The sequence below is a fragment of the Poeciliopsis prolifica genome, unplaced genomic scaffold (genome assembly GCF_027474105.1).
Source record: "Poeciliopsis prolifica strain line A6 unplaced genomic scaffold, Auburn_PproV2 SCAFFOLD074, whole genome shotgun sequence".
In the NCBI taxonomy this organism is placed as follows: domain Eukaryota; kingdom Metazoa; phylum Chordata; class Actinopteri; order Cyprinodontiformes; family Poeciliidae; genus Poeciliopsis; species Poeciliopsis prolifica.
Window position 1 is genome coordinate 291,685 of NW_026562449.1, and position 27,019 is coordinate 318,703.

At 38.7% G+C, this 27,019-nt stretch overlaps 1 protein-coding gene across 1 annotated transcript in view; it reads right to left on the reverse strand.

Moving 5' to 3' along the window:
• The window catches only part of ryr2a (ryanodine receptor 2a (cardiac)), a 121,935-nt gene that overhangs the window by 46,200 nt on the left and 48,716 nt on the right, over positions 1–27,019 (reverse strand). Inside the window, exons 31-66 of the mRNA XM_055021221.1 lie at positions 26,545–26,690; positions 26,289–26,403; positions 25,701–25,861; positions 24,500–24,659; positions 23,643–23,729; positions 22,776–22,907; positions 21,676–21,770; positions 21,408–21,583; positions 18,639–19,285; positions 17,387–17,587; positions 16,848–16,953; positions 16,625–16,762; positions 16,031–16,158; positions 14,556–14,701; positions 13,542–13,656; positions 11,761–11,893; positions 10,990–11,093; positions 9,432–9,567; positions 9,162–9,348; positions 8,786–8,897; positions 8,574–8,694; positions 8,250–8,419; positions 6,928–7,148; positions 6,678–6,768; positions 6,256–6,396; positions 5,885–6,048; positions 5,679–5,757; positions 4,767–4,856; positions 4,447–4,584; positions 3,879–3,956; positions 3,650–3,725; positions 3,130–3,253; positions 2,380–2,495; positions 1,877–1,941; positions 1,180–1,301; positions 944–993 (exon numbers count right to left, since the gene is read on the reverse strand). Coding sequence (XP_054877196.1) covers positions 944–993; positions 1,180–1,301; positions 1,877–1,941; positions 2,380–2,495; positions 3,130–3,253; positions 3,650–3,725; positions 3,879–3,956; positions 4,447–4,584; positions 4,767–4,856; positions 5,679–5,757; positions 5,885–6,048; positions 6,256–6,396; positions 6,678–6,768; positions 6,928–7,148; positions 8,250–8,419; positions 8,574–8,694; positions 8,786–8,897; positions 9,162–9,348; positions 9,432–9,567; positions 10,990–11,093; positions 11,761–11,893; positions 13,542–13,656; positions 14,556–14,701; positions 16,031–16,158; positions 16,625–16,762; positions 16,848–16,953; positions 17,387–17,587; positions 18,639–19,285; positions 21,408–21,583; positions 21,676–21,770; positions 22,776–22,907; positions 23,643–23,729; positions 24,500–24,659; positions 25,701–25,861; positions 26,289–26,403; positions 26,545–26,690 — 5,071 coding nt within the window. The remainder of the gene's footprint in view (positions 1–943; positions 994–1,179; positions 1,302–1,876; positions 1,942–2,379; positions 2,496–3,129; positions 3,254–3,649; positions 3,726–3,878; positions 3,957–4,446; positions 4,585–4,766; positions 4,857–5,678; positions 5,758–5,884; positions 6,049–6,255; positions 6,397–6,677; positions 6,769–6,927; positions 7,149–8,249; positions 8,420–8,573; positions 8,695–8,785; positions 8,898–9,161; positions 9,349–9,431; positions 9,568–10,989; positions 11,094–11,760; positions 11,894–13,541; positions 13,657–14,555; positions 14,702–16,030; positions 16,159–16,624; positions 16,763–16,847; positions 16,954–17,386; positions 17,588–18,638; positions 19,286–21,407; positions 21,584–21,675; positions 21,771–22,775; positions 22,908–23,642; positions 23,730–24,499; positions 24,660–25,700; positions 25,862–26,288; positions 26,404–26,544; positions 26,691–27,019) is intronic.

Below are 27,019 nucleotides of genomic sequence, written 5' to 3' on the forward strand. Positions count from 1 at the left end.
GACTGAAATCACAGTCAGTCTGTATTGGAATAAACTATGTATTGCATAAAACAAAGGAGATTATCAAGGGTCGTGACCTGTACACGTTATGATCCTTCAGCAGCAGCAACTCAGATGGAGAAGCTAGCATCAAGGTCCTGTGAAGACCTCAGCAGGTCACCCTGGCAGACTGACAAACACTGTTCACCACCAGCATCTTCATTAGAGTCTTCAGAGCAGTGGTTGTGAGATTCCTGATCTAGTGCCTCTAAGCAAAGCACTGTAGCTGCAATAAGCAGCTGAGAAAGCCCACCCTGTCAGAGATCTGCCTTAGTGCCCTTTAGCACATAAGAGAGATATCTCCACATATGAGTGCTATTAACGATATGGCTAATGACCCCTAGAGATTCCAAAGGTTGGGCACAAAAGTATGAAAATGTTAGCTACATTTAATTTTGGCTAACATTAAATTAAATAAATTTTTAATTTACATGGTAAATTAAAAAGTGTTCAATAATTTCCAGTGTGATGATTCATATTTTTGAAGGGCTATTTGATTTACCTAGATATCATAATCTATTTAGTTTCAGCTGAAGGTGGTTTTATTTCCCTTTTATTTAATGCTTTTGATGTTTTCGGATGTTTAAAATTTTTTCCAGCTCTAGTTTTAAACGTTCTTTACAAAAGGTTATTGGTCTTTCAGAGGGCAAACTTGCATTAATCTACCACGATCAATATGTTGCTTGAAGATGGTCTCAAAACAATAATATTGTCATTTATAGCAATAGTTACTAGAACTATTTATCATCCAGTAAACTGAGTTGTCGTCCAACATGTACATGATTCCTCCTTTGTTCTAACTGAGCAGGCCAAGAAAAACAGCAATACACCAGTTCCATCAAACCAAAAGAAGATTGTTGGTAAAACAGTAAGCATTTTAGAGAAAGGGATCAAGCAGCCTTACCGAACAAGGATATCCTATGTCTGACAAGAACTCCAAGTTTGCAAAAAAGACTGAAAAGATTCACAAAATTGGGATGAGAAAGTTGAATTAGTAAAAGGAAGACTATAAAGATAAGATGTGGCGGGGCAGACTGGAGATACAGATGATCATTTACAAAATGCTGTGAGACTTTCCTCAGTGTGGAGCATACTTGTGCTCCAACACAGTCTGCAGCTAGCTGGGTTTATGGTTCTCACCTGGTCACCATCTCCTTCTCCTTATTTGAGGCATGGCCTCCACTGCTGATTGGATGAATGGCTGTGGATAGGAAGTACAGCCTGTGGTTTTTAAAGTACTGATCCACCAATGGCAAAACAACCTGGTGGTAAAATGATGCACAGACAGTGTAAATACATTTATTAATCAAACAAGAACATTACTGGGGTGGGTTATGGTTTGGAGGATCTTTTTGTTCCTTCCCTGCAAGTCAACACTATTCTGAACTCTCTAGGGTTTCTCATCATTTTAAACACAATTACAGATTGTTGGTATTTTTTCCAAACAGTTAGTTCCAATGATGACCAGCAGTAAAAACACACACTGCTTTTGATCACGACTCCACCTTTCGAAAATATTCAGCAATAAAGACATAATGAGAAGATGTTTAATTTAGACTGAAAACTCACTGTGGTATTACCAGCAGGAAGGCAGGTTGAAATAAAGGAATTTCTGCACATTCCAAGAGAAATGACTCACAACTCAAACTTCTCTTTGAAATGCATCTGACAATTATTTTACATTGAATAATTCCATTTGATAATTGGTCAATAATTGATAATTCATCAACTGACAGATTTCTTACGAGGATGACATTAGGACTTTCTGAAACACAGTAAAGTGTAAAAATACTGTAAAAATCATAACAGAATAAAAACAAACTAAAAGAAGTGTGACCTTTCCAAAGAACTTTATTTGCTGTTCATGAGGAATCTTTCCTCCTTTCAGCTTTGCTCCCACATCTGAAAGACAAAAAGAACAGAAACAAACTGTGAGACCTGCATATATTTACATGCATTAAACACTTTCCTTAATTTGTCAATTTAGAGAAGGTAATAAGAACTCTTTGAAAAACTCATCTCTCATTTGTCCAGTACGTTGGATATAGAAATAATTTTTGTTTTTTAAAAAATATACTTTCAGTCTGATTTACTGTCAAACAGTGAAGTGAACTGTACAACACAGAGCTAGTAGGTTAGTTAATATCAATAATCAAACAGTCACTAACAGGAAGTTATTCCTAATGCATTGTATATTTTTAGAAATTAAGCCCGTCTCTTTGACAACAATGTCCAGGACTGTACCTATAGGAGTTCAGCTGCATAACATGGTTCAGAATGTCATTTCATGATATGGGTTATGTGATATTACATAAGTAGGCAACAACTGAAAAATCATACCAAACTCCATCATATGCTGATGAGCCTGGTCTACATATGTGATGAGTTTCTGGAGGAAGGTGTAGGCAAACCTCTTCTCAATAGCTGGAGTGTCCAGCTCTGGAGACTTCTTTCCCCTGAAACAGAAGATTCAAACAGTCAAATATATCTCTTCTGTTATGAGACTATGAGATAGAGCATGCATTGACCCAACAGTGACACATATTAAAGCAAAATAACAGCTAAACCTCAAAAGTCAGCTGAAATGTCAGTAAGTAGCAGGTTCAGACAACTGAAGTTCCAATAATCCAGCTTTTCCTGAATTGTCTCAAAACACAACAAAAGCAGCAAATTTCCTCAGAACTCCAAAATATTACTATTTCAAAACTTTGTATATTAAGTGTAAGATTTAATGTATTAACTTAGCGTGGAGTTGTTTGAATTGCTCCTGACCTAGTTGATCTACATGTTATCCTGAAGTACTAAGCTGAATTAGAACCTCTTTGAAACATTTTCTGTTTCACAAAGCGGGGCCTGTTCTCATCAATCCATTCTCCATATTATCTTCAGCTAGTTAAACTTCATCACTAGTGAGATGAAGGCAACAAAGGCTATTTCCAGCAAACACCACAGCAAAATGTATTAGACTGTGTAAGTACATCAAACATGCAATAAAGATTATTTTTCTCAAAAAGATTCAATCTATATGGATATGATTATACTTCACTGAGATTTTAATCAGTCTACAAGGAAGAATGGACGTGCTTCTACCTGGATACGATGTAACCATTGATCTGGAGAAACTTGAGAATGTCTTGAGCTTTTTCACGGTCCTTGGATTTCTCTTTGGCAGTCAGTGTGTCATAGGGAACTAGAAGAGGATGTCTTCCTCCTCCTGAAGATGTCAATGAGCAAACACACAGACAACCTGAAATCATTTTATCTAAAGCAGCAAAAAGACCCAAAAGAACTAAGTTTTTATTCAAATTATCGGTAAACCTCGGTGACAGTCTGAAAAGATGTGGAGGCAAAAAACGAGAAGGATGTCTTTCTAAAAACAGCAGAGCTTTACTTAGGGGGAGGCCTTCTCTCACCACTACTCTAACTAACTGACTTTTATTTGTTTGGCTGTGGTGAAATATAAAAAAAAAATCTAAAATGAATATTCCATTGACAGTTATGCATAATATTTAGGAAGGTAAATTAATGTCAGACTAAAAAAACAGAAGGCATTATATGAACATCAGGAGGTCTTGCTGTGGTGGTGTGGCTGTGTTGTGCTGCCTGTTACCTTTAGCTTCTAGCTCCATTTTTTTTTGTCTTGCCCAGATATTATGATAATTTTCAGCAAGCAGCTCAGCCATAGACTGGAAAAACAAAATGATTATCAGGTGGTTGCATTACACTGCAAATACCAGTGAATATTGTCACATCTATTTTTAATTTAGCCCTGTGACTAATTATTGACACATGTTTACTGTAGCTTTGTACTTGCAGGGTTTATTTAGCGAGATATTTACCTGCATATCTCTGGACAGTGTAACATTGCTCATGTCAACAGGTCTTGGGCTGAAAGCTGGAGCTCCTTCAAAGGACAGCTGTGGACATTGGGAGCAGATGTCACACACCACACTAACCTCACTGCAGAATTTTCTGACCTCAAAACCTTTTGGTCAGAAGTTTCTCTTCATGGGCAATAATGCAATCGTACTGTCAGGCTTTTAATAATTTAAAGTACATCAGGGGTCATGTATAGAAATGATACACAAAAAAACTGTGGCACATTATTTTGCTCACTACTGGTCTTGCACAAAAATGAATGTTGTGTGTAATCCAGGCAAACCTTTTCAGTCGACAATCACCATATAACATTCAGGTTATTTAACTCAAGGAGGTTTGGACCAAATGGTTTATCATGACTGGATTTTTTTATTGCTTAAACCTAAATAATGGTGCTGAACAGCCTTTGACCTTCATTGACCCACATAGTGTTTTTACTGACCTTTGTGATTATCTACATAATCATCATTCACACACGGATTGGGTTAGCATGTTTTAATGAATGAATGAATTGCTCCACTAGGCTACCTGGCTGGCCTGTGATATTCGTCTGGATTTGTTGTGGAGGGTGGCAGTGTCTCCCTCTCTGTTTCTGTCGATGCTCCAGCCCCACGACAGCATCGTCTTCAGAGACTCTCTGACAGACCAGCAGTACGCCTCCTTGTCCTGCAAGGTTACAGGCCAGCTATACATCACTGCTTAAACTAACCAAATATCAAAAACTACAAATATTTGACAAAGTTTTGTAACAGCTTAAGGATAAAAGGAATGTGAAACTGAAATGTGATGTTTTTGCTTTAGATTCACAGTAAAGACATGATTGGCTTGCGATGGAAAGTGAGCAGCACCTTCTCAGACAGAGCTTTGTATGGCTTCAGCAGCGGATGGGTCTTACTGCTCTCACACAGGTGCTCTTCATATGTCCAGCCATGGGAAAACTGAAAACCATAAAGTCATTCAAAAATAGAATATTGGTTTGTTGGTAATATTATTGACGGTAGACATAAAAAAAATAAATAAGTGAATCAAACTTATTGGTATTTTGCAACAACTCTGTTCATGTAATCTATGTATACTCTGATTTTGTATTTTTCTGTTGCCACGTCTGAAGACGATGAGCTCAGCCAGACGGTGGACTTGTTGAGGGACTTCTCATCTGTAGCAAATGATATTCACAGCTCTGATGTTTTAGCATTCTCTGTTTGCAATCAACTATGCTCAGCCTGAAAGCTCTGACCTTTTGTCTCGGCTACAAAAACAGTAAGCATCTCACTTGTGCTGAGCTCCATCCTGCACCTGCACCATGACGCCCCACATTCATTCTGGTTCTTATTGCTGAGAAACAATCTACAACGTTTCTGAAACCAAGGCGACTGAAAACAATGAACCTAAAAGATGAAGACATTGCATGTTTTTGTGTTGCTTCCTGTAAATCAAGACTGAAAACATGTGACTGTTCTGCAGTTTTCAGTCAAACAATCTGACTAGTAAACTGCTTCAACATTTATTTCTTTAATGGCTTCAATAACATCTTTTTCTTTTCTTTTATACTTTGCTATTTTCAGTCTCTTTCCACTATAGTTTGGATTACTTTGGGTATGAGTGATGCTGTGTAAATAACATTTTTAGTAAAGTGCACAGTGTTGGTATGACAGTGTGTATGAGTTGTTAGTTGTTTTAGTGAAAGAAAAAGTGCACATAGTTCAAATAAATAGATAAGATCTAACTTTAGGACATGTAAAGACTGCTTGTCTTCTCACCTTCTCTATGCACCATCTCTCATGGTTATGCTCGGCATATCTGGTAATAAAATAGTCCAGTTTTTCAGGAACAGTTACACTAAAGAGACAAACAGGATGTATAAACAACAGTTTGTTGCAGACATTCAGCAGAAGTAATGCTACATGTTACCTTTATGAGAGCACTATAAATGCATCAGCACACAGTAGCTAGTCTTGTTACATACTTAGTGGTGTCTGCAGGTTGTGGGTTGAAGTTTCCCTCTGAATCCATGGAGGACTGTTTCTCCATCAGGGCCATGTAGTTGGACTCCATGTAGTCTGGAGGAAGAGCGCCAGCCACCGCGCTCAGACATGGCAGTGCCAGCTTAAACAGCTCCTGGTCATAACGCTGTATTGTCAAAACACAGGACCAATCATCTCAGACTGGTTTCTTGAACACAACAAAGCACACTTTGTTATCAAGAGCAGTGGGTTTGAAATAGCCTCCAAAACAAGAGTCTACAAAACAGTTCTTATCACTTAATACACACAGAACAAACTGTAAAACAGCTGCTTTGGTGAGGCAACAAGGACAAAAGGAAATCTCAGGCCTCACCTTGCAGGACAGAGCATCAAATATTCCCCAAAACAGTTTCCTGGAGAGGTGAAGCTCTTCATCTGAAGCCACTCCAAAGCTGCCCCAGCCTCCTGACAGGCAGTAATACTTCCAGCAGCGCTCATAGTGATTGGTCAGCAGCTGAAAAAGTAACATGCTTCATTAGCGGACAGCACACCTTCACCCTCTCCTTGAATGCAACTTCAATAACTTGGTGGTGTTTGTTTTAAACAGAGGCAAATAGGTGGAACTAACTTTCTGTCAAAGTGGCTGAACTATGGAAACTATAGAAAATTAAATATACTTTGTCTTTTCTTCTAACTATAGGAGTAAAACTACATTAATGTCATAAACAGTGATTTATTCCATCTCCATATTTCTTCTGGGGATGGAGTAAAGATGAGAAAACAGAGGCTTGTCACCTTCAGAGGCATCTTGGTGTGTTCATTCAGCAGGGGAACGTCGAACACCAGCCTCCTCAGCAGGTGCTGCATCATTGAAGGCCTCAGTTTACTGCATTACATCATGGAGACAAAACAGTTGTTTTGTCAGGAAGTGGCTATTTATTCTCACACTTATACAGTTTTAGGAAATGTCTCTTTAAAACCTGACAAAGGTAAGAAATATGACTTCTACTATAGAGCCAGTTTAAGACTGTACTTAATGGCTTACCCACAAACAGCCAGCAGACACTCCTCTATAGAATCCCTCTGAGCTTTTGTAAGGCAGCAGCCTTTGGACAAGCGGTACACCGTGTGGAGGAGGGAGTCAATCAGAGAGGCGAATGGCTCGGTCCCCGCCAACAAAGGAGCACATTTAGTCAGGAGGGGCAGCACTGCTGTACACAGGTACCTGTTGAGGGCCAGGGCCATATCTGTGGCACTGAGGGCAGCCTGGCACAGGAGGACAGAGCCAGCACAGTCAGTGGTGCAACATTTTCTTTTAAAGTCTACATCAACTATAAACTGTACATCTGATGACCAAATGCACCATTATTCAAAATTAATATAAAATATTTCAACAATTTATTTCAACTGTAAAAACAACAACCAAAATCTTATGGAGGCTGCAGTGTTGCAGTGTGAATGAGTTTTTTTACTTAGTATTTACATTAGGATTCTTTTCCACTCAAAGCTGATTTATCCAAAGCAATGAAAAGGAGTTGGGCTTCACCTCATGGTTGTTCAAAATATTTCAGCACTTTAATAGTCAGTCTGAGAAAATACCTGCTATCTACACTGAATAAAATGTGATGGCTGAAACTTCCTTTCAGCCATCACTGAAAGATGAGAGGTGAAACAGCCTTAAAAAACAAGAAGGAAACATCCAGTTTTGAGTGTAACGGCATAGACTTTGTTCTTTAAGCCCACCATCTGCATCTGCTGTCTGCAAAGGAACTCCAAATTATTTGTGGAAAATTTGCCTATTTCCAGATTTGTAAGAAAATGCAGCTTGGGAAGCTGGAAAAGCTGTGCACAATGGTACTTGACATGCTATTGGCAGCCAAGCAATGAGCAGCATTCATTTTCCTCGACACTGGCTGGATGTTCCCCCAAAAGCAGAGACAAGAAAAAACTATGAATACTAGCTTCCATTGTAGAGGTAAGACTGTTTCTGCTGAAAATATTAATGAAAATTAATGCTTATCAGTGTATATTAAGGTATATTTGGTATGTGAACTGTTAAGATTTTCAGTTAAAATGATTTTGAGTGGGTCCCATATATTCATGTGCAGTTGTGGTCTAACAACTTGGATTCATTGCATACATCATTTATGTAGAGTAAAAAACTGTTTATGTCTATCCAGCATTGACCCTTGTGATACTTCACAGGTCACCTCCAGGAAATCAGAATTCACATTATTTATTTGTACACATTGATGTCTTTGATTCAGGTAACTTTTTATCCAATAAATGCCTCTTATATCATCTTGCTCCAATTTATGTAAAGGTTGACCAGCATCAGAGGGGAGGTTGGATGAAAAACTGACTTACAGTGTCCAGAGAGGCAGCAGCTCTGAGGTCTGGCAGGAATCCAACCTCAAGAAGGTGGAGGAGGAAATTCTGGTCTTCTACACCATAGACCCGGTCCAGGAAAAGGACCATGGCTGCTTTATGGTCTGGACAGAAACCTGCTGACATGTCTGGCTCCACAACTATCCCATCTGAGAGAGCACAGGAACACAAAAGGTCATGTTTAAAAACATTTAAAAAAGCAAATGGAAGCTCACTGCTACAGAGTAGCCACAGACTAAGTAATTTGCTCATCTTCATTGTAATGGTTCCTGCTGTCTGCATATGAGCTGAGGCTGGATCTACCTTTAGCCAGGTTGGGCATGGAGAAGGGGATGCTGATGACTCCCAACAGGTCTTCGATGGGAATCAGGGACCTTAAAATGGCTCTAATGCGGAGGGCTTCACCTTTACCAGCATGGATCAGCTGATACAAAACAGGAAGTAAATTGAAGAAATGAAATCATCTAGGTTTTAGTCTGACATGTTTAATATTCTGTCATGTTTAAAGCACTCACATGCATCTCTGGAGCACAGCGGCCCAGCAGATCAATAAGTGCAGAGTAGAAGGTCATAATGGCATTGCCCATGTGGATCGTATCATCCTCCTCTTCATCCAGCATGTCACTCCTGCACAGCAGTGTCACACCATTTATTCTTCATCTCAGTAGTAGATTAATGATACTTTGATTGATAGCAATAACTTAACAGATGTGATGCAAGCATGAGGATATGTCTAGACATAAACAGGTAAAAAGTAAAAGTTTTCGTTTGAATCCAGTTCTGTCATTTTTCTTAGATTTCATGTGAAAGCTACCAGAGAGAAGGTGTGCGCAGTATTAACCCCCAACAGCTTTCTGTGATGATTATTAACATGAATGCATGTTGTCTTACAGTGTTCTGCTGCTCTCAGACACTGGAGACGGCCCATCTCTGGAAGGATCCTGAGAGATTCTGATGGCTTCCTCCATTGCTGCAAGCAAGCCATCACCGCCTTCACCTCGAAGAGCGGGGCCGAAACATTCAGGCCGGCGAATAAGAAGCCTCACCACAACATTGGCGTTCTCTTCCACGCTCTCCCCTGCTCATGTCACAAGCACAAAGTTACAAAGAACTTATCAATGGTGAATACAGCTGTCTGTAATAAAATGTTTCCGCCTTCACCATTGCAGAAGACAGCAAAACGCAGAAAGTCCAGGTAGCGCTCCCCCTCCACAGGGTTCCAGCCAATGTCTGGGTATCCCTTATGCACCAGCATTACACAGCTCTGCAGCCCACAGCCAGCCAGATACTGCACTACCTGCAGGGCGGTCACACACTGCTCAACTATACAGTCAACGAAGCTGAGCATATAAATATTATAACTGATAGAACCTGAAATAAACTGGCATCAGGGACAGAGAACATTCCAAACGCTAATAATATAACTTTTAAAACCAAAAAGCAATTGAAAAATTCTGTGCATGCAAAAATGCGTATAAAGGGTTAGGTCTCAAAATATGTTACTATTCACAAACAATACGGAGGAAAAAAATTGTTACAACATTTTTTATGTTCCTATTCTATCTGAATTGTTCTGCCCCTTAGTGTGAAGTAGAAAAACAATGAAAATATCGTTTATGTAAGGTTTGAAACTACACCTTTTTCAGTGTCACCATCAATTTAGCTTCGTTGCAGTTTATGTATAAAGTGTTAACGTTAAAGTCATTGACACAGCTCCATAGTGAAAGAAAATGCATCCATGCAGCAATGAAACAACATCTTCTAAAATCCCACTACCAATGACAAGAGTGTTTTACCACATTGCTATTCAAATTCCAGTATAAAAATGACTATAAAACTTCCACGTTTTTTCAAAGATTAATTCCTGATTATGATAGCTGTGTGCAAGGATCTATTGGGCTGAACTGGTTCTGAAGCCTGATTACAAATTAGTGCTGAGCGTTCCTCTAGTTTTCAGTTATTATGTTCCTTATCTGCTCTGGATTCATGGATCACTTTGCAGTAATGACAGAAATGAACTCTCCTTTCTCCTTTAGCATCTTTTTGTTCTTTTAACTTTTATTTATTTATTTATTTACTTTGCATAATTTCAGCTGCTTTGGAGCAAATAGTGTCAAATTTGGCCAGGATAATATTTTTTCAGTCAAACTCAGTTTAAGCTCAAATCAGAGCCATCTATTTGGAGGAAGTTGCCTTTGTGTAATTGACCTGGATTCAGAATACATTTATTTAAATACACTATTGAAAACTGGTTTCAGGTTTTATTATGTTTTATTCCTACATGATAAAATACATTCAAAATTTTACTTTCTCTTATTTTCTACAAATTGAAGATTTTTTTATGTATTACAAATCAATTAATCACAGAAAAAAATATCTTTAGAAACTGTAGTTGCTAAAAACTGACTGAAAAGGTTAAAGTGCATTGCGGCAAAATATAAATATATTTATATTCCAAACAATTGATGATGCCACAGTAGATTTCTGGTTTTCGTTACTGAATGAATCTCATTTTATTCCAGTGAGATCGCCCAGTGGTGGACTGATAGGGCTTTGGGAAAGTTGTAGGATTTTTAGTTTGGAGATGAATTTGGTTAAAGTAAATCCAGTTTTATTTGAATCGATTAGGGACAGGTAGTGAACAGCCATGATATATTGGACTTACTGTAGATGGAGGAGGACACATGGATGCTTATATAAATGCATTTGTAAAAATCACCTTTTCCAGCTCTGGTTCTCTTAGAGCCAGAGCCAGTTCATTGTTATCCATGACTGATGCTGCAGCCACGTCCAGAGGAGTGGATCCACGCATGGAAGGAGAGGCTGAGAAAAGAGAGGAGAGATGGAGAACAGAAGAACGGAGAGCAGGAGCACTAGCAGCATCAGATAAAGAAAGAACATGTTTACATTTTGTTTTTAACATTTTCCTTCTGAACATGTCAGAGCTGAAATGTGTTGTAGCAGTCATTGCCATCACCATGCTTCCCCATAATCTTTGATCTGCACTGATCAATTAAGCAAACTTGTTTCATCTTTCATTTAAACGTACAAAAATGTAACTGATTTGGTTAAGTCATCTGGAAAATGATGTTCCATGGCCCTTTCATCCTCAATAACGTTCTCCTGTGTTGGTCTTAGCCAGAGAATATTCTTATTGTAGGTTTTTTCCTTGTAGGTAAGTTTGTTTTCTTGTTTCTAGTTAGAAGGAGAAGTTTTGTTAAATGGGCAGGGCAACGTCTTCCCTCCAAAACTTCATACCTTTGCAGGTTTGGTTCCTATTATACATACCAGTAAAATTACTGAAAACTAAAGTCCATCTATCAATTTCCTCAAGTCCATCTATTAATTTTCTTAAACCTTATTCCTCCAATGGGCAAGAGGCGGGGTCACCCTAGACAGGTCACCAATCCATTGCAGGAAAGCCTAAAGAAACTTTCTATAGTCCATTCACAGTTAACTGTTAGCTAACGTGGTTAGTTCTATTACTCACCAAGGCCTACGCTGCTGTTCTCCAGCAGGTAGCTCAGATGGTCAAACATGGCCTTCTGATTCTGCCGGCTGATTCGGCAGAAGTAGCATAAAAACCGACAACAGTTGGCCACCATTTTAGGGAAGGTGATTTCCTGTAAACACATTTAACCACACAAAAAAAGTGTGTGTATAAAAAAAATAAAACACTACCTTGTTACGCATATGTACATTGTGTTCCATATTATCATGCAAATTGGATTTAAGTGTCATAAAGATTACATTTTTTGTTGCTCTAATAAATTTATAGATGTTATTGTATGTCAGGGCTCTTTGAATTACTATAATTGATTTCAGAGATCTGGGTTGATCACTTTGTCTGGTGAGTTCAATTAAATAAAATCTACTTAAGAAGGATGTTCTACATTATTAGGCAGGCAAGAGGTTTCAAGCAATATGGGAAAGAGAAAATGAAAAGTGCCGTATGACAAGATATGAAAACATTAGATATTTAACCAAAACTGAAGCGTTATACTGTGAAGAGATTTGTGGCTGACTCAGAACAAAGATGGATTTGTACAGATAAAGGCATAATGAAGAAGGTTTCTGTTAGACAAATTCATCAGATTAAGAAAGCAGCTGTTAAAATGCCCTTACAAAGCAGTAAACGGTTATTTGAAGCTGCTGGTCCCTCTGGAACTTCAAGGTGGAGAATCCTCCAGAGGCTTGCGGTGCATGAACCTACAACTTGGCCCCTAACCAATTATTCAACCCCTAACCAGCTCACTAACAGAAATGCTCGCAGTGGGCCCAGCCATACATGAAGATTAATTTTCAAACAGGCTTGTTCACTGATGACTGCTGTGCAACCCCGAATGGTCTAGATGGATATAGTAGTGCATTGGTGGCAGATGGCCACCACGTCCCAACACGGCTGTGACATCAGCAAGGAGATGGTGGAGTCATTTTTGGGGCCAAAATCATGGGGCGAGAGCTGGTCGGGTCCTTCAGAGTCCCTGAAGGTGTGAAAATGACCTCAGCAAAGTATATAGACTTTCTGACGAATCACTTTCTTTCATGGCTCAAAAAAAAGAGCCGTACCTTTCGCAGCAAAATCATCTTCTTGCATGACAATTCACCATCTCATGCTGCAAGGAATACCATTGTGTTATTGGCAGCTATGGGCATAAAAAGGGAGAAACTCATGGTGTGGTCACCGTCCTCCTCTGACCTCAACCCTATTAAGAACCTTTGGAGTGTCCTCAAGCTCAAGATCTGAGGGTGGGATGCAGTTAATATCAAAACAGCAGCTCTGGGAAGGTTTTCTGACATCCTGCAAAGAGATTCAAGCAGAAACTTTCTACAAACTCACAAGTTCAATGGATGCAAGAATTTTGCTAATGATATCAATAAGGGTCCTATGTTAACATGTAACTCGGTCTTTTAAGATGTTTTTGATTGAAATAGCTTTTGATATTAGTACATGTGACCACTTAATGCTGCACATTCAAAGAATGAACATTTGTAGTTTTTTATAATCCATAAAATGCTTAGAAAATCTGCTGTGCATAATATTTTGGAACAGTGCATTTTGAGTTTTTTTATCTTTGGAAAAAATATTGTTCTCCTGGGGAGCTTTGTTCAGTAAAATTTGATTTATACTGTCATGGTTCATAACTTGAAAATTATACTGACCGTCATTTGCATTGACCATTTAAGAAAATCTGAGAAAATACTGCTTGCATAATAATTTGGAACACGGTGTACATTTATTTGCTTTTTGAGACTTTTCAGCCTGCCTACCTTGGTGTCTCCTCCACTGAGAACATTAACCATGACCTCCATGACCGTCTCATGCATGCCCAGAGCTCTCATCAGGTTGGGATGCTGGTAGAACACCTTGTTGTTCATGATATCACTGCAGAAAAAGGAAACTTTTTCAATGCCAAACTCCTTTTAGTTCTGGACACTGAGTAAGCACTTTCTTTAAAATTCCTTCTTGCCTCTGCACAGAAACTTTTTTGCTTTTATTTTTAAAGCTTTTTAAAGCCGTTTGCTCTCTAATATTCTCTGAAACACTGAGGTGTCACAGAGCAGCTGGATTTATTCAGAGATTAGATTACATTCAATATATTTAATCATTAGCAATCATGTGGCAACTTCTGAAGGAAATTGGTTGCACTGAATACTTTCACATACTGCATGTTTCAGTTTTCATTCATAAAAATGTTTTAAATTATGTCTAATTTTATTTCTACTTTTGATAATTAAAATGCTTGGATTATATTTTCATTGCACAGTTCTAGAGTCAATACTGCATTTCAAGCTATTAGTTTCTACCAGTTTGACAGATAATACAGAAAATTATACCTTTATCAGACCTTTGAGTTCAAGCTCAGTCAGATTCAAAGGAGTGTCTGAAAATCAGTTTTCAAATGATATTGCAGATTTCATGTTGGATTTAGGTGTGGGCTTTGACTTATGCTTCAAACTCATAAATTCCATCATTACTCTGGATCTATTTGTAAAGTTATCACACAGCTGTAAGATGATTTTCTACTACAGTCTCTAGTCAACATAGATGCGTTTCTTTCTGGGAATGTTTTTAATTTAGAATGAAACATTTCCCCGTTGACTCTGGTCAGCAGGGCTGGCCCAAGGCCTAAGCAGCAGCTTAGGGCCCAATGGAGGCTTGGTCCAGCCCTGTTGGTCAGCTTCCCTGCATCTGCTAAATAAATGTTCTGCACAATAGTACTGTCAACATGTTTCCCAGGGGCAAAGTCTCAAAGTCATTCCAGGTCAAGGTTCAGGCCATACCCAAGACCTCTGATCATCAGCTTCTCCTCCTCTCTGCCCATCCGGACGCTCAGCAGAGAGCGGATCTGACCCAGGGCAGCCAGCAGGTTGATAGTGTCCTCTATGGATACGGAGTTGATAGTGTAGGCTTTAGGAAGAGCTCGAACCTGAACAATCACACAGACACAGTGCACACATGTAACAGACGTGCAGACCACACACACATCACATCCACATAGACATCAAATGAATAGGTGGAATCCTCATTGAACGCTAAGTGAGTTCTAGAGTCCTATGTGACGTTGCCACCATCTTGGTTGTGGAATAGAGTGATCCATTATTCATATGCTGTGAGGGTTTGTTTAAACTGTTTTACAGAACAAACTGGATCCACTGGCATTACCTTTCACATGTAAGAATGAAAGAAAACATTTTTACAAGTGTATTTGTCCATAATAGCATTTTAACAGCAGAATGAATCTGTTTTTTTTTTTTAAAGTTTGCTCCTACACAAACAATTTCTTGTATTGATATATGTTTGTGTATTTTTTTTCCTTCAGTTTTTATGGATTTTAAGTGAAATATCTGAATCTTAAGTATTAGGGCACCAAGATAGATATATGTAATAAAATAAAAATAATTTATAGTAAAATACTTAAAAATTAAAAGGAAATCATGTTTTTGTCTTCATATATTGAAATTAAAAATTTCAAGATATAAAAGGGAGATTATGTAATGTAAACATTGTGCTCTTTTTTTCAGAAACCCCCCCAAAACAATTAAATAATCACATAAAAAAGTTAGAATCATTGTCTTTAGTGCTTACTTTCATTTTCACATGTTAATGTGTGTCAGTGTTAGGCATCAACTTAAAATACTTTGTAGAACGGAGCTTTATAAAGTTCGGTCCATTTACTAGTATTAGCTTTCTGGCAGGTCTACACCATTCAATATGGAGGACGCTGTGTCCTATCGCAGTAAGTGACCAGCTCAACAAGTCGTCTACGTTTTTATGTAACTGGCACATTGGATTCACTAAACCCAGTTGCTGTTAATTGACTAGCTATAGTTATGAACTAAATGAACTAAACTAAATCTTAGTTTTTACTTTAGTTATCATTGATGTGTAATAATTAGTAAGCTGTGAGGCAATAATATTTGTGAACAACATGTACAAGACAATTCAAAGAGCTTTGGAGAAACGTCAAAAATATTTGAAAAAGAACTTAAAAACAAACAAGATTAAACAGAAAAAAATATAAGGGAAAAAGTGACTACTTAAGTTAAAAACATTTCATAAAAAGTTGTGGTTTTCTTATGTCTAATGCACTAGTGTTTCTAAATGACTGCTGTGTTAAAACTGCTGATTCTCCAAAAATATTTAAAGTTTCATTTATAGATAAACATAATATTTCGTTACTGTTGACATGTGCCTCGACAGAAATTTTTCTAACTTTCTACCAGTATTTAGTAAAAGAAGACTGACACAGACACACCTGTCCTCCAATTCCATCATACTGGCGGTGCAGAAGGACAAACATGGCTCTCACTAGCTCTGGATCCTCTATAACCGACTCCTGAGCCCAGCGCACCATCGTGTCAGAGATAAGCTGCTGTAAGGTACCTGTGGAAGGAGAAAAAATGGAACTGAATTGAAGTAAATGAAACTGATGGCAAAACATAATGTCAAACTTTTACACTTTTGTATATGCTATATTTCCAACTTTACAAAGATGTACTAACAGTATGCACCGATAGGTAAGATGAAACTGAATGGATGATTCCTGTATGTATGATTCCTGTGAGCTATGGTGCTTGACGGTTCTGTCAAAATTAAGTTCATTTCAAAAGAGCAAATCTCCTTAGTGATGATATAAACCAAGAGGAAGAAAAAGTGTTGATCAGAGAAGACCAAAACTGAACTGTTTGCCTTCCAAGCAAACCTGGAAATGCCAAACACATGGTTGAGGTTTTCGGGCGCACCCTAAAATACCAAACCTGTGGTCAAATACGGAGGTGGCCGAATCATGCTATGGGAGGAACACTTTATCAGGCTCAGTGTTTTCTGATCTGTATAAATTAGACCTTACTGGGCTTCCTGTCCTTTTTTTCCTTGGGCAGGCTGCCCATCTTCTTCTTCAGGTAGGACACCTTCTCCACCAGCGACATGAGACGACCTCGAATGGTGTAGTCACTGTCCCCATCTATTCCTCTCTCCTCGTCCAGTTCTACACAGGATCCACACAATGCAACCATTAGTTGCAGTTCATTAGTATGAAAATGTTTTGTTTGTTCGGAGGGTGTGAGACAGACCACAGTGTCTCATCAGATCTTCATGGAAGTCCAGTAGCTGCTCCCGGATATATTCCGGACAGGGACATTCCTGCTTGTCATCCTTGAAGTTCAGCAGCATGTTGATCTTGGAAAATAATAGAAAAGCATGATAACTGTTCTCATGAACAAAAACCAGTTTATGATAGTTTACATTCATTTAATATGAACCATGGTTTGGATTTTGTACTAACAGTACACAGTGATAGTAAGATGAAACCTATGAAACTGTGCTCGGAAACATTTACTCAGATCTTAATCAAAATCTGTTTTTTAAGTTTCCCTTTGGACTTGGCTGCTTTTGAACTAAGTATTATTTGGAGTTACTTTGAAACAAACAATCCTTTGAAATGAAGGATGACGTCTCTTTTCAGGCTGAAATTCTTTCTTCGATCTTCAATGGACAAATTTCAAGTGAAGTTGATGAGGCCTACTAGTTTTTCCAGGATCATTTTCAGGTTCCCCTCTTCTCCAACTTTAAGACCACAATGAGTGACATGTTGCCATGGTGATTTTCCTACCTGTTCCTGTGGAGGAGATCTGAACTCTTTGGTTTTCTTGGCAGTGAGTGCAGCAGACATGTTTAGAGCCAGCATCACTTCATTGTAGCGAAAGCGCTGGTTGTCTTGGAGACAAGCAACAAAGTCATCGGAGAAGGCCACCACCGCCTCGATACGATGGCGCACCTGGCAGTCACATAGGTACTGCAAAACATGGCACATCTACACACACACACACACACACCCAAATGGACAACAGTCAGCACCATCCACAGACATTCTATGTTTGAAAGTGATTTTATAGTCCAAGGCTCACTGCCCTGCATGTTTTAGGCGTTTTTCTGCTTCAGTGAGCCTGAAAAAAACAGACACCTGTTCTACACTTTGCTGTTAATCATGCAGAGTTGCAAAGGAAATTGCTGTAATCTGGTTCTTTCACTCATCAACAGTTTGTAACTTTCATTTCATAGTTATCACCAAAAGATGGATGATCACAAAAGTCTGGGAATCTGTTCCAGCGGCTCAACCACTGAAAGAAGTCACTGAGTTTATAACCATGTAGTGGTTATTAAACACTACATTGTGAGTATTTTGAAGTACAGTGGATGAAACAAAGTGTGGTGAGTCATATAGGTGCATAAGTAAATGAATAAATTAAATTGATTATTGTATATTTTGAATAATCATGAAGCATATACCAGAGACTACGCAGCAGTAAACATGATATGAGCTTTTATGTTCTTCATATTTAATGCTAGTGCTAAAGATGTTACACCCAACTTTAATACTTTATACTTTTATGTTCTCAATAGAGACTTTGGTAACAAGAGGAACTTGATAAAAAAATGATTAAAAAGTTGCAAATGTTGAAAACTCTGATATAAAAGTGTTAAACTCATTTTCTTTTTTTTTGTACTACAGGATGGATCTGAAAGGATAAGCTCCATGTGCAAGTCAAAACAGATGAAAAAAAAACGGGTCCGCTTTCGAAGGCATTTAACTGTGTAATGATGCTCAGCTCTAGCCTCTGTAGACGCATTTTTTAACGTGATCATTTTTAATAATAATCTTTTTTTTAATCTTCAAAAAAAGATTGAAACGTTTCATAGATTTTTGTTGTTTGAACTCAGGTGATTAAGTTGAAGCTTGAAGTGCTTTCCAGGGCTTATAATTCTTTTCAACAAGATCACCTTGGTCTTTCTTTGTTGAACTGTAATGTTAGGTATAACCACTTGCTCAGCAGCACTGAACAGGACAAACTGATTGTGATCACCTGCAGTTTAACGGGCTCTGGCAGCTTCATCTGCAGCAGCCCCTCCTTCGGAAGGTTCCTCCCTTCATCCTCTCCTCTTCCAGCTGTTTCCACGTTCTTCTCCAGTTCTCTGGGAAGCTCTTCCTGCCCGTCTCTTGGTTCAGAGAACACAGATGGTTCAATGAGTTGGAGAATGTTCTTTAGATCTCCATTTTGGAAAATTCCCATGATGAGCATGGTGTAGACCAGCTTGATAAGAGGGACAAATAGCAACTCTGTGCTGCCCCCTACTGGATCCCGAACATGCATGCTTCCCTCCCGCACTGCCTCTGTCAGCATCTCGATAGTTTTCACTTTTAAAATATCTAAAGGGAACTCGGGGCTGTACTGGAAACAACTTCCTGGTCCACTGTTTCCGTTGTCATGGCACGAGGACTCAGTCGCACGTATAAAGCTTGGACAGGAGAAGTGCATTCTGGGTCTCAGGGATGTGCTGAGTCCGATGCCTGGCAGGCCATGCTTCTTCAGGTCGTCTGGAAACAGAGTGATGCTTTTTGTTTCATGTGTCATGGGCACAATGTATTCATTATTCATCATCAGCCGAGCTGTTGCATAGCTCCTCAGGTGGATGTCGATGAGGAGGTCATAGTAGCCCGCACGAAGCAAACCTGCAGAGAAACGCACCAGATTCTTGTCTGAATTTACAGTTGCACACAAGCGTCATTAGACATATTCATGAGTACCGCTGAAAATGTTATGGCTAACATTATTCCAAAATTGATTGGAATCACTAATGGATTCCAAATTATTTAGTGATTGGAATCTGAGGTGCATTATTGGTTGAAAATATTAGTTTGGATAGTTTTGAGAGTGTTTTTGGAGACTTTGCAACCTTATTGATGCTACTGAGTAGGTTTGGTTATCCTCGGTGAAACTTATTGATGTCTATTTTTGATTTGATGGCTTGCTTTAATTGATTATATTGAAGAAATTGTTTCCTGTCAATGTTGTACTTATTAATGAACTGTTGCAATGTTCGGAAGTTATGACCATCGACCATCAAAGATGTGGTAGAGGTACGTGATGCCTTTTTCCTTCCATTTAGTTCCAGATTGAGTGATTTATTTGCAGTGAGACCTGGATTATTCCATATGGGTGTTTGAGTTGTAGGTGAGATTATGGAGTTTTCTATTTTATTGATTTTCATTTTCAGCGTCCCCAACAACACCAAGATACAATTGATGCAATATAAATAATTTATAGAACACACCTCACACAGCACAAGATGCACGTCATGGGACTTATAAAATCAGACATTTGCACACACTGTACACTTAATGCAACTGATGATCACCTCCCCGCATTCTGGCTCTGTCCACCAATACAAATCTTCTGGAAAGAAACAATCACCAAACTGTCTCGAATCTCTGGCCACAACAGTCAGCAACACACCAAAACCAACTTGAATATTTCAATAAAGTATATTCCACATTTCTGCGTGACATTTCATTGTTGGTGAATCAATGCCATAGTGGAGGCAAGGACCAGGGGAGAGGAGGGAACTGAGAGAGCCAAATAGAACTGATAATGTTTCATCCTTATCCTTTATTTATTCTGGCATATACTTTCATTTATTTATTCTTTGTTTGCTTGACACCTTTGTTTTTTCTTCCCTGCCTCCCTGTAACTCTCTAATTACAGAATAATTAGAGAATAGAAAAATAATTCAAATTAGAAAATAACTTTCAAGATCAAAAGAAAAACAGCATATTCTAATTCATATTAATCAGTTTCATTTTTGTTCTGACACCAATTAACTATGTTCTGTGTTTTGCTTTGAATGTTCCCTTTTTAATGTATACCTACATGTTTGTAAGTTCATGTTTGTTTTGCTTGTCTGTTCGGTTATTTGATTTCTATTGATGTTATTCATTCTATTAAAAAACAACAACAACAAAAAAAAACAATCATGAATCATTATACTGAGTAATGTAAACTTTGACCTGAACATAACTGTTTTTTTTAACACAGATGTTAAAATAAGCTCCCTCGTTCCAGCCATGTGTTTGGAAGTGAATAAAATGAAGGATGTGTGTGTAAGCTTTAACACATTTATGTATTTGTTCACCAAATGCTGACTTATCAGAGAGAAGCTGTGTTAAATGTTCAGAATGGATTCAGCTTTAGGTTGCTGTTTCAAGTAAAACCAGGGCTTCAATGTGTTAAAATGAATGTAATGAATCACTCAGAGTTAACGAGTTAAACATTTTAACACAATTAATCACATTTTCTAATAGAAGTGGTTTCCACAAAAAGCGGTAATGGACCACGGCCCACTAGGGGATCATTTCTGCTTCCAAATCGATCTGATTGGGCGTTGGAGGAGACTATTGTTATGTTCAAGATGTGCTAAAAGCAGTTTATCTTTGAGAGCGTATGTCTGTTCAATAACTTAGCAGCTAAAGGGATTTTCAATTTTGAAAATGTTGCTTCTTTTGTTGATGTATGGTTTTCGACTTACCTGCTATTAATTACATGCAGTGTAATTAATCCACTAGTTTTAATATGGTCTCCAGCTTTCAGAAAGCTTCACAAAATTGTGTTTAACTTCCAAGAGAATTAATGTGGATTCTCAATCAACATCTAGAAGAAGTGCAGACGGTTTACAACATGTAGGGTGGTAGTGAAACTCATATTGTATGAAATGTTGCTCAAAAGCAGCAGTGAGGCATAGCAGGGCAGCAGACAACTTCCAGGCGAATACTGTGCGCTGCATGCTGTGTGTGTTACCTGGCATGTACTTGTTCTCTATAGCCTGTAGGAGCTGAGCCTCATCGATGTGAGAGCACAGAGCATGAGCCACTCTATTGTTCCCCAAGGCGCAGATTGCAGAGTACAGTCTGAGAGTGTGGTAGTGAAACTTTAATAAGTCCTTCTGCTCTGATAGCTCCAGGATATCCACCGATCTGGGAGGCAAACACAATTTACCTGCATCAGTACTGACAGACTGGGACTGGACTGACATCCCAATGTGGCTATTTAGATAAGGGCTGTTCACCTGTTTTCCTCTGGTATGTGGAGAGACATAAACTGCAGGGGATCGCTACACTGGACCTGCCAGCCGTGTCGATCATTCACTCTGCAAGATGAAACCTGGACGAACAAGACAAAACTATTCAAGCTTGCCATGTGAATTAAAAGGAAGTCAAACAAAACAGTCCTGTCCATTTCTGCCAAGTCCAACACAGGTCATGCCCCCCCGCTGTTGTGATTGTGTAGAACAATCATAGAATGGAGCCAGGCACTCCGACATCAATGCACACCCTAGAACCATATTTTAGGAGCCGAAGCAGCAGCATGAATCCCCAACCGACTCCGTCCTGTCCTGCTCCTGCTCCAACCCCCACAGCTGAGACCAGGGCCAGCAGTCCCACCGGGCACCCACCCGCAGCAGGATAAGAGCAGGAAAACTCAGGTCAGCCAAGTGTACTCAACAACCAGCCAAACACCCAGGACCCTGGGACCCCAAAGCAGCTTGGGACCCTGAGCTGGAACCTCAGGAGCCACCAATTTGTAACATCTCTTCACTTATGTTTGTATAAGTGAGACTGTACTTTGTTCCAAAAAGGTCAGAATCCTTGACTGACTGTAAACATGGTTTAGTCACTGAATTATTCATCCATCCAGAGGGACAGTCCTGTCTCACAGGTGGAGCCCAGTCACCCTACAGAAAATCTCAGCCTCTTTTTGTTTGGGTCTTTCCATTGGTTCCTCTGTAGGATCTACAGCAGGTTTGAAAATTTGGTATTAATTATATTGACAGTTTTCTTAAGCAGATTGTTCAACTCAAAGTAAAACCACAGCTATAACTATTGGAATAAAAAGTCAAAGAAATTAATTTTGTCAGCGCAATTAAATTTTTTTCCTCCAACACCTTTATTTTATATTTTTTTATGCTAATAGTAACTGTGGTAGATATTATCTCACATACAAAAGAAGAAAATCAAGAAATCAAAATGGCATATTCTGAGAATGAAAACCTTCTCAAATACAGCTTAATATATTGTAAAATATATACAGATTACATTAGAATTTAGTATGCCACTTCGAAAATCTCATCTGACAAAAAAGCATGGAAGGGTCATCTCCTCGACATACCTTGAGGAAGTGGTTGGGAACACGGCTCCATAACACTGGAGTGAGAAACTGTACATGGAGGCGCGGGGGACACTGGGGAGCCGGGTTCTTCCTCTCACTTTTAAACAAACCGGCTGACAGAGGCATCACATTCTGCCAGGACACACAAACTGCATTAACACATCACACCTTCATCCTGAACAAAAAACGTTGCTTCCTGGGCAACGCTGATGAATATTAAAAAAATAAATAATTCAATTATTTTATCTGAATTAGAGGTTTTGTCATTGGTCACCATTTTCTATAGTTACAATATTTTCTAAAAACATCTATTTCAAACACAAAAAACTAAAACGTTTTGACTTTTATTTACTGTTAGATCCAACCACAAAGATCCAGATGCAGTTACATTCAAAATGGATCAGTGCTAATGAACCAGAAGTTATACTTTTGAAAAGTTCAAAATGATGCATGTCTAACAGAAAAGTGTTTGTGTCACTGGGTTTTATGTTCAGGAGGGTTTAACCTCACTACAGTCACCACATTTTATCTGATTTTTCTGTGCTTTATCATCAAGCAGGCAGGGAAAAAAAGAAAAAAAATATTAGAAGTCTGCCAGCAAAAAAACAGACTAATTTCTTCCTCCCACCTCCTTCGGAAGTCTTGCTGCTAAAGCAAGATTCCTGACACTCCTAACAAGATTCTCTGGTCTGATGAGACAAAGACTGAACTCTGTGGCAGGAGTCACGTTTGGATGAAGTTTTATCATTCTTACAGTTAAGCATAGTGGTGGCAGCATCATGATATCAACAGCAGGGTAATTAATACACTCCTAAAAGAAGAAAAGGATTTATCTTGCAGATTCTGCCAGTGTGGATTCCCACATACCTTAATCCGTCCAAGTTCAAACTGGAAGACGTTGGGACTGGTAGCTTTGGCAAAAACAGCTGGAAACAGTTTTGTACTGGGCTCCACCTGTTGACAGAGGACAAGGCTTTCCTGGCCATTCAAGTTCTAGTGCATTCAAACCAGCACATTGTCTGCCTTTTATATTGTTATTAATTTATACATACATCCACACGCACTACAAAAAATGATTAGGACAGAAGTGAAAACAATCCTCAACCTCTATTTTTGAAGGTGAAATTCTGTCCTTTGGCATGATGTGGTAGTGAAACTTAGACTGACCTAGCTATTTTAATGGTTATGCTTCATTTGTCTCAAGCTGGTGGAGGACGACTCATGGCGTACTGTCCATTTCTTTAACTGACTGTTTCTGCCTGATGCCAATCACTTTATTTTTTCATCTCTCTTCTGGTCTCTAACCTTCAGCCTGCTGAGGCAGATGAAAGCCTCTACTGGTGCTACTTCTTAGTTCAATGTTCCTAAGAACTGTTAACAGCCTAACTGGTGTAATGACCTACTGAAGGTTGAGTGTCAGAAAGAGCTTCTTAAAGAGACAGAGGCCCATTTCAAGGCATCAAATTGCAAAGTCAATTTTATTTTAAGTTGTTTTTTATATACAGCATTTTTATAACAACTGAAGGTACAGTTACCTGATTGTGCTATAAGATGGTAATACGTGACTGTAAAACACATAACATTGCCTCCAACATGTAGCGTGTTGCTACCCAACATGTGTGTTCATTATACAGTAAAAAGACAGCCAGTGCCACTAAAATAGCTTTTTGATGTGGAAAAATGTGAAAAGGTGCAGACACATTTGGTGTTTGTGCAGTGTGTACCTGGTAGTACATGCTGAGCTCTTTCCCATTGGCTGTGAAGGATAGCAGACCGTTTGTTGTGTCCACCAGGCAGCCGATCTCCAGGCCGTTATTGTTCCTACCCTGTCCTGGGCTACTGCTCTCTCCAGCCCACACCATGTAGCAGTTACTGCGCTTTATGCTGCAGGACATTTAGTAGTACAGAAAATTTTAGATTAACATCAGGATTAAATCCCTCCTCAACCTCAAATCAACAATCCAAACTACACAAATGTATAGAGGAACTAAAATTCTAGTTCTTACTTCTGAATGACTTAAATGTATTCATCATCACTAAATGAACAAAACACAGAACACATTTTTGTACAAATATAGAAACACATCCTCGCTGTACACAACATCCAGCTGTTGGGAAAGATAGAAGATTAAAAACACTGAGACTGCGTAGAGCCTGACTGACAACAGGAGATTAGTCGTGTAGTCTCTAAATTATTAATTTTATTATTTTTTTGGTATTACAATAATGACACAAAAATTTTAAGCAACACAAGCTTTCAAACATAGTTCTTACAAAGCTTAAAGGAAATCTATGAAAACTCTGTATTGCCTGTTTTAAAATAAATGTTAAAATGAAACTTTTAAGGCTCATGTTTGCTCTCTTTGAAACATTTCTTACATGTGGGTCAGAAGCATTAAATCCATGAGACAAACTGTTTATAATGAGATCAGAACACCAGCCTATGCAGTCATTGACTCTTTTCTTGCTGTGTTCTGATGAAAAAACCATGGATGGAGAATCCAGGTGCTTCAGCCAAAATATCTAGACTCACATGTTGAATATAAACCGCTGTAAACAGACGCCTCAGAAACCAGTGTAGAGATAAGCAGAATATCATCAACAATTTAATGATTTTTTTCTCTCATTTTTTTCCCATTTCAGAAAATGAAACTTAAATTATATAGATTCATTAGAGATTCATTATTTTAAGCCTTTAGTTATTTTGCATGGAAAGATAAAAGTTTGAAATATCTTAAGCTGTATATTTAAATGTGTATAACATGAGTTTAACTTTCTCAAACAACTGGTAAATATAAAGCGTTTTTTATTTCCCATGCACAGCACTGATATGACATATCTTGAAAAAACATATTTAGCTGAGGTGGAGTTATTAGAGACAGGAGAACAGAGCTACGTTCACAACAAATCTGTGACTTTACTAACCTCTCATGAACCTTTCCTTTCTCATCTCCCAGGGTAACAGTGACAGTTCGGACTTTGTTCAGCTCAAAGCTCGGGTCATACTGATGGAAGTCAGAGGTAACCCAGCCAACCCACACGCTGCTGGGCTCCTGACCAGGGAAGATCCGCACTGAATAGTAGTACTGCACAGGGAGAGAGAGGCTCAGTCAGCTCAGCTTTACCTTCTGTCATTTAACAGCCTAAGAACAAGAATCCATAAACAGACCACACTGATCAATGAAATCATCTCAGTTATGTAACTGGGATTAAATCACGGTCTTCTTGGGTCATTGTATTTGGGTCACAGTTGCCAGGCATTCCTGGCATGTGACAAGGATAATTTTGAGACAGGATATTCCCAGTCAAAAGATCTGAGGAAGCTGGGCCCAGCCCTTAAATGTGTGCTATTGTCTTAAAGGTGAAGTGGGAGCATTGCTGTTCTATAGTATTGCAACTAGCAGATATGCAGTAGAGCTATGGGGTACAGAGTTCTTGAAGTGTGTTTATCTCTGATTGCATTTGAGTGATAAGGCCATTGCTTATAGGAAGAAGCAGGTCTGGTCGTCTTACAGTAGAAGCTTGCATTAGGACTTCGTAGACCTCTCTGTCGTCAACCGCCACTTCCTCTGACAGGCGAGTAGATGATGGACAGCTGTTGTCTGGCTTGTTTTTCTTCAGTGTGAACCTGACAAATCACATCACTGGCTTCAGTTTCCATTTCATTACAAAGACAGGAACAAAGTCCTATTCACTAAAACAAGTTGATTAAAATGATAAAATTGTAATCATCTGAAGGATAATAACATTTGAAGACAAGGCAGGCTACCGTTGCTTTAGCTTGGAGGGCTTCTCCTGGGTGTAGTCTTTGTGGTTGTTGAATTCATCTCTGTCATGTCCACTGGGACCATTGGGACCATGAGATGACTTCAACAAAACTTCAAAGTCTGACACAGTTTCAAAATCCTCCAGCTCCTACAGAGAGACAAAGACAACAAATCAGGGCTAACAATTTCACTGTTAGTCAATTCTAACAGTGAAATAATAGAGGAACTGAGTAAATGTCAAGTTTTCAGTAAGACTGAAAGTGTTTGAAATTAGATGTAGTTTACAGGAATAATAGAGATATTGTCTATTGATGGTGAGGTGAAATGTCTACTACCAACAGTCCTTCAGAGATCTATTTAAACTAAATGCATGAAGAAAAACTTAATCAGAATTGGGAATTTTGCAAAAAAGAAGCTAATGCATAAGTCAAATTTACATATTAAGCAAAATGTTGTTAGTTGATGATCAATGATTAT